The following is a 12,718-nucleotide window of genomic DNA, read 5'->3' as shown; positions in this document are numbered from 1 at the left end:
AACAGATACTAATAAAGAAAAAAATTCACTTTTCATACCTTAAGGTAGCAGTGTGCATAGCAATAATGAAGCAGATTATCAGAAGGTTGAGTAAGGCTGCTGACCACTTGCACCAAACGTTCAGCATACATTGGCACAGAATGTTCCAGATTAATTTTATCCACCAATATCTGAATAGATGGCAAAGGCCGAAGAGGTTGGAAGTTTGTAGTATTCATGAAGTTACTTGAGTTCTGGAAAATAAGAGTGTTCACTTTGTATTTCAGGTGAACAGTGATTGATGTGCAATGTCCTCTATATAAGCTTCAGACTAGCACATTTTGCAGTGATATCAAATCAATCTAGAAATGGTGCCTTTCTATGGGACTCATCTTATAAAAACCAAATACGATATTCGATAGTCTGTTCCATGCTTCTATGTCTCTGAATCTATTTTGTTCATTAAGGCAGGGTTGGGTGGGAAGAAATTAACCAAAGAACTTGTATGCATTTATGCATAACCTATGGACACAGACAATAGTGTGGTTAAGGCCCGGGCCAGGGGAGGCCAAGAAAGGGGCACGCGGGGGCAGGCTAAAATAGGGGGGGAGAGGGGGGAAATGGGGCATCTGTAATACTTTCAACAATGAAGACATATTTAAAAAAATATAAAACCTTGTACATATTTTAAGTATGTCCCATATTTCAAAAAATGTATATCTATTGCAAAATTATCAATACACCTCTTAACTAAAGCTTTTAATTTTTTCAATCAACTGTAATAGTGCCACTATATGCCTCAGGACATTTCCTAAGCATAATCATTCCAAAAAAATTTACTAGATATCCCAGAGCCAGACATCTTTCATCTTCTTTCCTTCTATTCAGATTTAGATAACTAAGGGAACAAGTGGACTACTTCAGACAGTTTCAAAGATACTTTTAATAAGCAAGTTTGCAGATCAGAAAAATGTCTGATCCGTATCATATCTATTAATAATACACATACTAAAGGCTCATAAAGTCCTGAGAATCTCAAGATGGGCTTAGTACTTTCAGTGTTTCAAAGAACAGAACTTTTCTAAGTTTCAAAATAAATGCAGGTAAGTTTCCAGGTGTTCAGAATATCAACCTTGATTGACAAACAATCCCTTCTTATTTTAGAACTTACTCCCTTATAATGCCATCCCTGCTGTTCTCAAAAAGGAACACTCTGACCTTCTACCCAGAGATATGTGAAAAAATGTGGGAAGAGCATTTTCACTGTTTTGTTTTGTCTGTCTTTCACTGTCACATGATTGGGAAGCAGTACTAGCACTTAGTAGCCCCTAACGATGGTAAATGCTACTTAATACTCCTCTAGTTCAAAAAATCAATAGTGCAATTATTGAGAATCACTGTAACTAAAATTGACTAAATTGAGTTTACAATCCTGAAATTTTGACTCACTATTAATCGTAATTTTTAAACCACCATCTATCAAGCAATTACTTTATTTTTAAGTGAGTTCATTTTGAATTATCAAGATATAACATACAGTAGAGCACACAAATCTTAAGTGTAGCGCTCTACGATTTTTTACAATTGACATTTCAAATACCTTAGAACAGTGGTCGGCAAACTGCGGCTCTGTTGACTAATGAGTTTGCTGACCACTGTTGTAAGGCATTACCCTTACCCAGAAGTTTTGACTTCAGGTTAAAGACATTAGTACATTATTAAAATGTTTTTTAAGTGTTTTTCCCTAAGGCAGTGGCCGGCAAACTCATTAGTCAACAGAGCAGCAAACCGTGGCTCGCGAGCCGCAGTTTGCCACCCACTGCCTTAGAAAGCTCTCTTTTGTTTCTTCTCAGGCAATATTGAACCCCACCAGAGGTAACCAATATTCTCACTTCAATGATCATAGATTAGTTTTGCCTGTTTTCGACCCTCATATGAGTAGAATCATACAATATATACTCATGTCTGCCTGCTTTCATTCAACATAACATTTATAAGAATTATCTGTTTTTCATTCCTTGAGTTGACACTTTTATCATTATGAAGAGGTTCTCTTTATTTCTATTTCTTCTTGTCTTGGCTCTAAATTTGCTGATATTAAATTAGCCATACTATCTTTCCTTTGATTAGCATTTAAATAGTATATCTTTGTCCATCCTTTTACTTCTAACTTGTGTTGTAATTTTCAGTTCTAAAACTTCATTTGGTTCTTTTTTTATGGACTGGGGTTTCTTTTGAACTTATTCATCATAGTTACTTTAAAGTTCGTGTTTAATATTGACATACTTTAATTTTCTCCATTGAAATTTTCCTCAGGTTATCCTTTACCTAGCAATACAATAACTAATTATGAGTAGCGAACTGAGAGCAAAATGAAACTACTGCATCAGAGTCAATTCCATGCCATACTTCCAAAAGTTCTTATTTAAAGTTAGGATACTTTTTATTTCTATAATCATCATCATTATGTAGACATCAAAAGAACTATAAGCAAAAAATAATAACTTAAAGATAACAGATACCTTATATGCATGTGGCAAACTCAGAAAGCAAAACATTGTATACTGACCTAAACAAATACTAAACATTTAATAAGTCCTTATCCTATATAATAAAGAGCTAATATGCTAATTAGACTGGACGGCAGAACAACCTTCCATAATTACTAGTGGGCGGGGGGCAGGGCCATGGGGTCGCAAGGCAGCCAGGACTGCAAAAGCCTATCCTTGCACGAATTTTGTGCATCAGGCCTCTAGTTAACAATAACAGTAGTAATCACTGGGTTTCTAATATGCACAAAATGGTTTACATGCATTATCCCAATGAATATTCAAAATAATTCTAGAAGCTAGGTACTAGAGGGGAACTGCTCTGTGCCAGCACCCTGATAGTCTTTCACAAATCCATGTAGACCACACAAGCAAGGCTCAACTTTAGCAGAGCTAAGCCTTGGTAGAACATCCTGTGATAACTCCCAGAACAAGGGAAGATTAGTGGTTTTGTAAGGAGCTGCTAAAAGACCATTTCTCACTCACCTCATCTTGAGGGAGGCTACCATGAAACATTTTCTCATCAGCCCCATTTAGGTGAGATAAGGGACTTTTCACCTACCCATTTTTAAGAGTATACCTGTAGGCTATATAACTGCTTAGCTGCAGTATAGAATTGAATCCTACGAATAGGGTACCCTACCGTGTATGTTAGATGTCATTTGGCCCTCTGGTTTCAGGGTTATCCTCAAAAGGGAATGCAAGCTGACACCATTATGAGTTGCTTTTGCTGCCTCTGTAAGTAATAAACCATTTACTATCTGTACTTGTTGCTTCCTTACTGGCTGAATCTGTCAGCCCCCTTGAAAAATATAGCTAGATATGGTCTGACTTCTAGACTCATGCCCTCCTTATATAGCCTTAGCTTAAGGTTATTGTATTTAAATATATAAAAGTTACTCTCTAAGAAAAAGCAATGATAGTTACATTGCTTTAACTTTATAATGGATAATTACATAAGCAAATATTCTTTTACTTAATCACCTTCCTTTTCCAATATCAGAGTCAACAAATATGGAGATATGGAAAAATGAGTAGTAAACCACAAAATATACCTTTTCTCCCATAATGACAGGTAGCAAATGATCCAGCAAATTGAATTCAGCCATAAAAATTGTGCAGGTACATTTGAGGAGAGTAATACTTGTATGTCGAGTAGGAATATACTCCTCTAAAGATGCCACTTCTTCCACACTCAGTATTGTTTCATTTTCATCTTTAATATCTAAAATGAAACAAAATTTCAATTAATTTTTAAATAATTGATTTTCTTAAATTACTGAAAAATTCATTGGCTACCCGAATTTTAAAGTCAAATGCTATTTTTCAACAATAAAGCAGTTGTTTAATAATGGTTCTTTACATGAATATAAATTAAATTATAATATAAATGTATGTCTTTGCTATATAAAATTTCATATTTTTATTTTAAATGTTTTTAATATTTTAAAGAAATTCCCAATCTCTTCTGTCAAAGGAATAACAGCTTCTATTCATGAAAACATCATTAAGATAATGTAAAAGCCAGACAGACAGAGAGAAAATATTGCCCATAGATAGCTACATAGACATAAATATCTACATAAAGGACTTGTGCCCACAGCATATTCAAAATAAAAAAAATTTAAGCCCCCTAAAAATAAATAATAAACAAACAATTCAATTGAAATATGGCCCAAAAAAGCCTTGAGTAAGCAAAAGACAATATATCCAAATAGCCAAAAATCCTATCAAAAGCTAGTTACTATCATTAGGTATCAGATAACCGCAAATAAAGTCACAATGTGATAGAACTACAGATCTACTACAAAAAATTAATACAATAAAGAGCTGTTTCTTTGAAAAGATTAATAAAATTGACAAATACCTGGCTGGCCTAAGGAAAAAAGAGAAAAGATCCACATAAACAAAATCAGAAATGAAAAAGAAGTTACCACACAGACTGTCAAACCTCAGAGGGCAGGGGCGGTGGTAAGAGATCAACCAAAGGACTTGTATGCATGCATATAAGCATAACCAATGGACATAGACACTAGGTGGGTGAGGGCATGTGCTGGTGGGCGGGAGGGCCGGGGAGAGGTCAATGGGGGGAAAAGGAGACATATGGAATACTTTAAACCAGCGGTTGCCAACCAGTTGTCCGTGGACCACAGGTGGTCCATGAGGTCTGAAAGGTTGGCGCCCACTGCTAAACAATAAAGAATTGAAGAGGAAAAACAAAATCAAGCACACAGCCAGGGACAATGAATACAAAAAGATACCAATAAAAAATGAATGGAAAAAAAGAAGTTACCACAAACATCACAGATATACAAAGGATCATACTAGAATACTCTGAAAGACTTCCTAGATTGAATCATGAAGAACTAGAAAATCTAAATAGACCAATCAACAGTGAGGAAATTGAAACAAGCATCAAATTTCCAACTACTTAAAATGCAAAGCCCATTATCAGCTCGGGGGCTATATAAAGAGAGGCAATCCTATCTAATAAAGAGGGAATATGCTAATTGACCCTCACGCCATCACAAAGATAGCGGCGCCCACAGCCAATAAGGAGGGAAGATGCTAATTGACTGCCCCGCCCTCAAAGATGGCGGCACCCACAGCCACAGGATGGTGGCGCCCAGTCCCCTCAGCCCTGCTGGGGAAGCAGGCAAGTGGCAAGCCTGGGGGCGGGCCCGGCCGCTTCGTGCACCTGCCTCCGGAGTCACCCAGTCCCCTCAGCCCCCTAGTCCCCCAGGGCCAGCCCGAGGTTCAGGTAACCAGGGCCAGCTGAAGCTTGCACGGCTGGTAGTGTCAGCAGCAGAGGTGTGATGGGGCATCACCTTCCCCTGATTACTGGGCCGCCTCCTGCCCCTGAGGGCTCCTGGACTATGAGAGGGGGCAGGCCAGGCTGAGGGACCCCCCCCCTCCAGTGCATGAATTTTCATGCACCAGGCCTCTAGTAAGTCATAATTTGCCAACCCCTGATCAAGAGCAACTACAACTCTCCTACATTGTTGGTAGGATTATAAAGTAGTTCAACTACTTTGGAACAGTTTGGAAATACCTACTAATGGTAAATACATGCAATTATTTTTCCTAAGTGATTCCAATCTTAAATAGCCAACAGGAATTAGTACATATGTTGCCTGGCCGGTGTGGCTCAGTGGTTGAGAGATGACCTATGAACCAGGAGGTCATGGTTCGATTCCTGGTCAGGGCACATGCCTAGGCTTGGTCCCCAGGAGTGAGCATGCAGGAGACAGCCGATCAATGATTCTCTTTCATCATTGATGTTTCTATCTTTCTCTCCCTCTCCCTTCCTCTCTGAAATCAATAAAAGTATTTTTTTAAAGAAATTAGTACAGCCAAAACCGGTTTGGCTCAGTGGATAGAGCGTCGGCCTGCGGACTGAAGGGTCCCAGGTTCAATTCCGGTCAAGGGCATGTACCTTGGTTGCAGGCATGTCCCCAGTAGGGGGTGTGCAGGAGGCAGCTGATCGATGTTTCTCTCTCATCGATGTTTCTAACTCTCTATCCCTCTCCCTTCCTCTCTGTAAAAAATCAATAAAATATATTTTTTTAAAAAAAGAAATTAGTACATATGTTTAACAAAAGGCATGTGCTAGAATGTTTTTGGCATCAATATCATAATAACTGGAAACTAACCAAATACTAATAGTAAAATGGATAAATAAGTTATAATATATTCACTCAACGGGATACTACACAGAAATGAGAATAAATCTCATGTACATAATGTCAGCTAAAGCCAGAGACAAAAGAATACATACTGTGTGGTTCTGTTTACATGAATTCTAAAATAAATAAATCAAACCCTATGATGTTAGGAGTAAGGACAGTGGTTACCCTGGGGGTCAGAGCAGTAACCAGAAGAGGGCACAAAGAGACTTCTGGAGTGCTGGTAAGCATCCATGTCTTGAACATTTACACAAATGTGGTTAAGTTTGCAAAATTCACAGAACTATACCCTTAGGTTTTATGTGCTTTCCAATATGTATATTACACTTCAACAAACAGCTACCAAAACAGTGGAGTAGAACTGCTAACTACTTAAGATTTAATGCCTGTGCACTAGTATAAATGTAGTAAATATACAGGGTTTGGCCAAAGTAGGTTTACAATTGTTCACATGGAAAAAGACATGCAGGTTATTATCACAGTAAAATTTTCATATACTCATGTAGGGAGCGGTTATAGGGTTAGGCCTCGGACTGACCTGCTGGCAAAGCCTCAAGCAAGTCCCAGCTTAGAGGGCACAGCCCTCTTTGCATAAAGCTTGATCTTGTGACTGCTCCCTAGATCTTTCCTGGGTAGCTAATGGGCTGTAGGAGGTGCAGCAAGTGCTGCCAAAACAAGTGAAGCTCACAGGAACATTGTAAATTACCTTGTTTACCTCTGACTATAAAGTAAAGCATCAGCTTGCAGTCTGGATCTGTTCTGTGGTCTCAATCACCCACAGGAGATCCACCTAGACCCAGCTTATTCTCTTTGTCTGTCTTTTCTTCATCCTTCGCCAGCCCTCCCTCAGGCTCGCCGAACCATTGGCTGTGCTGGCGTGGCACATACTCACAACTGGAAACCTACTTTTGCTCACTGCTGTATGTATATACAGTACAGGCAGCTCTCGCTTTATACAATTCTAATATGCACGAATTTGTTTAAAAATGTCAGTTCCCAAAGGCACAGTTCAAATATCAGTTACCACAGTATAATAACTGTAACTAACTTCATGAAGTACAAACTTCACTGCTAGTTGTTCAGCCCATAAATCATTACATAAATAAGAGAGGAGCATCATGATCAGTGACCAATCATGTCACTTGTTTCCAAGTTTGTCAGTTTGGTTACTAGTTACTGGTATTTGTTATATTTAGTTCATGCATGGATAGCAAAGCAGGTGGTTGTATTGCCTCTTTGATTTACTAGTGATAAACCCGCATGACATTTTACAAAAATTGATAACTGAAACAGGAACTGGCAGTCAAAGATGAAAGTGTAGCAACCAAACAAACACCAATAATGTTGGAAACTGGAATTTTAATTGAATATAACTGATGTTACAGAATAGCTGTTCCTGGAAATATCAATACTGCATCCTTGGAGAGACTAGATATGCAGCTAAGGGTTTAGTATCATTTAGGATAACAGCAAATATGCTGTGATAAAAATAAAATAAGTGTCAACAAAAACAGAAGCTTATTTCTCTTTCAGACAACAATCTGAGTCCCAAGGGTCAGAGCAGACATGGTGCTGCCACACTACGAAGACTCAGGCTCTATCTAATTGCTCTGTCACAAGCAGCACACAGCTTTCACTTCAGGGTCTAAGAAGACAGCTACAGCTCCTGCCATTATAATGGCTTTCCTGCCAGAAGGAGGGGCCAGTGGGAAAGGAAAGCATGCTCTTTGCCTTTAAAATCCTGGCCTAAGAACTCATATGAAGTTCTGCACCAACCTCAGTAGCCAGAATCTAGCCATATGACTACACTTGGGGTATGTAATCTGTATATCTATCAATAAAATTTATATCATAGAAATTTATTTTACTATAAAATAACAGAATGGATATTGAGAAGACAATTTAACCATCTGTCACAATAATTAATTTAATTATAGACAAAGAAATGAAAAATCAGTGGTGTTAATTAAATTTCCTTTGGTTAATAAGTGGGAGTCAGAATTCAAACCACAGTCTGACCCCATACGCTGAGTTCTTTACTGTCCTTTACACTCTCATTGTGCTATTACATCCTACTCTACAGTACTTTATTATATAAAAAAGAAATTTATATTTTATGAAACTGATAACCACATCTTCATGCCATGTAGAAACACTTTGTTGTACAGCAAATTCTTTTTTAACAGTAAGATCTAAGTTTTCTTGAATGCTAACTATGTATGTTTAGAGCACATCTTCATGTCTGCTCTTTAGGATCCACATTTCAAGAGTATTCACTGTAAAGAGTACCAAAAAGGTGTGACATTAAAATATCGACAAATACTGGCAAATAAGTATTTATTCAAATAACTCCCTAATCTTGACCTCTCCCATAACTTCTATACACAAGTTTATTCTTTAAATTAATAACTAAATACGTGAAAGTCAGATAGGGGAAATTTACTAAAAAGGTAAGTTAGCAAAATACAAAAAAAAAAAGATTATATAACCATTCAAATCTATTGGCAAGAGATTAAAAATTAAGATAAAAACAAACCTGGTTTTAGCCCACTATATGGTTCATATTCGTGTTCCAAGGCACAAACAATCATTTTCAAAATTCTATGTACTGCACTGCTATCCAAGCGAAAATCAAGAGGACCTATAACAAGGCTTTTGGTAGACTTCTCCTGAACTATTCCCAAATCTTCACTTTTTCCTAAAGAAAAGTCTTGTTGATTTGCAGAACCTAAAAGAAGCCAAATTTTATATTAATATTTTCGGCATCAAACATACCAAGTATACATTTTAAAATTACTCTTCTCTCACCTTTTTAGCTTATAGCTTAATGCCTTAAAACCAATTCTCTATCAGTTGCATACACAGAATTTTGCTCATCTATAATTTTCTCTATGCAGATGAGAAGATACTATCACCAAAAAGCAACCAATTCAAAAAAAATTATTCCTGTTATCTATTTCTGTTACAAGATGTGCTATAAAATTTAAATAGTCATTCTTAGAAATTTATTCTTTTAAATCTAATTGCTAATCTACACTAATAAAAGAGTAAGATGCAAATTGACCATACCTTCGTGACGCCCACCAGCCAATCAGGAGTGAGTATGCAAATTAACCCAACAAAAATGGCGGGTTAATTTGCATGCACAGGCGCAAATATGATGACACAGGCACTCCACACTGCCCCCGGCCGCTCCTAGCCTCTGGGCAGCATGGGAAGGTGAAAAGGCGGCTCCAGGCCAGAGCAAAAAGGCAGCTCCGGCCAGAACGAAGGCGGTGCCGGCAGCCAGGGAAAGGAAGGCCCGTTCTTGCACGAATCTTTGTGCATCAGGCCTCTAGTATCCAATAATTCTATACACAATACCATTATGTTGAGTGGGAAGGGGGACTGGAAGAAGTTGCATTTTACCACTATTTTAATATAAGAATTTCAATGAAAATTAGACTGTTTAAAATTACATGATCACAGGATACCTTGACAGTTCTATAATGACCATGAAAGTGAACAATAGGTAGTAACTGCTTTGAACTCTTTCCAGAATAAAAGTATTATGGTCATGCTCCATGATGCAGAATCCAAGTTCCTCAATCCCTTATCTACCCATATACTGAAGAGAAGATAGAAAATGGGGAGAAACAATAGGCAATAAGGTGGTTATAAGGATACTGATCATTCAACTTTGGACATATTCAGTTTTGAGATATTTTTGAGACAGAAGTAAAATGTCAAGTATGCATTGGATATTTAATTCTAAACCTTAAAGAAGGAAAAGTATGTCAAGTATATGACTGTCTAACCACTCAGCTGTATACCAGAAACCAACACAAAATAAAATTGAGAGGGGAAAAAAAGAAGTTTGGACTAAAAATACAATATGGGCATCAACAAAATATACTTAAATCCATGGAAAAGAATGAGATTACTTCAGAGAGAGTTTAGGGAAAGAAGTGGTATGCTGGCCTTGTAGAAAGAGCTTGGAAGCATTTTTTCCTCTTGGAATTTTTGAAATAGTTTGAGAGAATAGTTGTTAGTTCTCCTTTGAGTATTGGTAAAACTCCCCCCCAATGATGATCCTTCAAGATCAAAACCTCTGTGAAATCTTCAACCCACAAACAAAAGTAGTCACTTACATGGATCTCTCTTAGTTCTCTGTATACACTGTTATTCTTAATATTATATACTAGAGGCCCAGTGCACGGATTTGTGCACATTGAAAGAAAATTAATTAGAAGGTGGCTGGTGGGGCGGGACTGGGCAAGACGGGCTGGACACACCCTGGAGTCAACCTCCTATGGTCCCTCCACAACCAGCCGCACCTGGGGTGGCGCCGCAGCTCAAAGGTTGTCTGCAGAGTGAGCGGAGTTTCTCCAGCTTGTAGGATTCCTCGGCCTGGCCTGCGGGGATCGGGCCAAAACCGGCTCTCTGACATCCCCAAAGGCTCCCGTACTGCGAGAGGGTGGTTCTCGAGTGACGCACCCCAGAATCGGGCTCCCTCCTTTCTGGTTCCGGGGTGCATCACCCAAGAACCGCCACTGCCAAGTCACCGCAACTCGGCAGCTCCTGCGCTGAGCATCTGCCCCCTGGCAGTCAGTGCACATCATAGCTACCAGGCAGACAGTCAGACGGTCACTTAGCCTTTTATATACATAGACAATCATTTATTTAAGTGCATAGTTAAATACTACCTATGCGCTTCTTGAGAAATGTTTTGGTCTTCTTTGCATTCACCATATCTAACTTATCACCTAATAAATAGAAATCATTTTCTTAGATATGAAGTTAACCAAGAACATGGTTAACCTATTTTCAGTAAGTTTTCAACATGAAGAAAAATTGGAATAATAAGCACAACACTCATATATGATGTACAGACAAACATAAAATGGTTAAATTTTCAAAAACATTTATTACAAGCATAATCAAATTAGAATAAGAATAAAAAAACAAAGCCTGGCCAGTATGGCTCAGTGAACTGAGAATTGTCCCATGCACCAGGAGGCTGCTGGTTCGATTCCTGGTCAGAGCACATGCCTGGGTTCCAGGCTCAATACCCACTGAAGGGGCCTGCAGGAGGCAGTTGATGAATGTCTCTCTCTCATCAATGTTTCTCTCTCTCCCTCTCCCTTCCTCTCTCAAAAATAAATAAAAACATATTTTAAAAATAAATAAATCCTATATAATAAAAGGCTAATACGCAAATCAACCAAACAGTGGAACAACCAGTAGCTATGATGCGCACTGACCACCAGGGGGCAGACGCTCAATGCAGGAGCTGCCCTCTGATAGTCAGTGCGCTCCCACAGGGAGCACCGCTCAGTCACAAGCCGGGCTCACGGCTGGTGAGCACAGCGGCAATGGCGGGTGCCTCTCCCGCCTCGCAGCAGCACTAAGGATGTCCCATTGCCAGGATGTCCCACTGTTGTTTAAGCAGAGAGCGGGCCTAAGCCATCAGTCAAACATCCCCTGAGGGCTCCCAGACTGCGAGAGGGTGCAGGCCAGGCTAAGGAGACCCCCCTGCCCCCGAGAGCATGAATTTCATGCACCGGGCCTCTAGTAAAATAATAAAAATAGCTTTATAAAAACAGCCCAAAAAAGGATAAAATACATAATAAAAAAATACATGTCCACAGTTTCTAGAAGATTTTATTCTGACATTTCTGCTGCAAACAGCAAACTTTTTTTAAAAGGTCTATATAACTTTCAAAATGTATTTAATACAGAAAAGGAAATATTTACTACTTTTGACAACTTATTGTAATATAAAATTTAATGCATCAAAATTTTAATATTTGATACATGATAACTAATTCTAGCTGATTATACAAATTGTGTTTTCCTTTCTTTTTATTTCATTTTAGTTTTCCATCACTATTTATTTCCTCTTCCACCTCCATCCACCCCACTCCTCCCACCACCCCACAATCACTACACTGTTGTCCATGTCCATGAGTTAAAAATGTCAAGAATCTAAGAAAATTAACATGGCATTAAAATTCAACCATTCCCCAAAGTAACAGAAAGTTAATCTAATGTAACAGAGGACCAATTGATTCTGATGGAGCTGGAGGAAAAGCAAACATAAAAGAAAGAAAACAGTACCTTTGCCACTGCTGTTCTCCAGTGTATATAGGTAATCCATGTAGAAAGCCCCAAACCTTTGCATTCCAGTTATCTCAGTGTATGTCTCCTGACAACAAAGCAAACAGAAAACATGTATAGAAGAGACTTCTGAGTTTAAAATCTGGTAAGTCAAGAATCAGACACATACATATCCCTACAAAGAAAATGTATCAACTGAAAGGAGTACCAAAGCAACAAAAAAGCAGAGGTTATCCAAAGAATTCACTTCTAAGTAAGGTGATGTTACCCCTATTACAAACCACACAAAAGGGCATCTATAGTTCCAGCAGACATTTTGACCACTCTATCAATAATGTCTGGTTAATGAATACCTATAATGGAAGATAGTATACTCTTGACCTGTAATACTATCAAAAACTAATA

General features: G+C 38.3%; 1 protein-coding gene across 4 annotated transcripts in view; it reads right to left on the bottom strand.

Moving 5' to 3' along the window:
- Positions 1 to 12,718, bottom strand: part of VPS13B (vacuolar protein sorting 13 homolog B) — a 635,560-nt gene that overhangs the window by 572,430 nt on the left and 50,412 nt on the right. For all 4 annotated transcript variants that reach the window (XR_013959339.1, XM_080646974.1, XM_080646975.1 and 1 more), the window contains exons 12-15: positions 12,314 to 12,401; positions 8,751 to 8,942; positions 3,584 to 3,753; positions 39 to 233 (exon numbers count right to left, since the gene is read on the bottom strand). Coding sequence is in view for 3 of the 4 variants with exons in the window: in XM_080646974.1 (XP_080503100.1) it covers positions 39 to 233; positions 3,584 to 3,753; positions 8,751 to 8,942; positions 12,314 to 12,401 (645 nt within the window). In the remaining variant the exon portion in view is untranslated. The remainder of the gene's footprint in view (positions 1 to 38; positions 234 to 3,583; positions 3,754 to 8,750; positions 8,943 to 12,313; positions 12,402 to 12,718) is intronic.

This window comes from Plecotus auritus (genome assembly GCF_963455305.1).
Source record: "Plecotus auritus genome assembly, chromosome: 11".
NCBI classification, from domain to species: domain Eukaryota; kingdom Metazoa; phylum Chordata; class Mammalia; order Chiroptera; family Vespertilionidae; genus Plecotus; species Plecotus auritus.
Note: the sequence above shows the minus strand (reverse complement) of the source record. Positions and strands in the feature narration are given on the sequence as shown.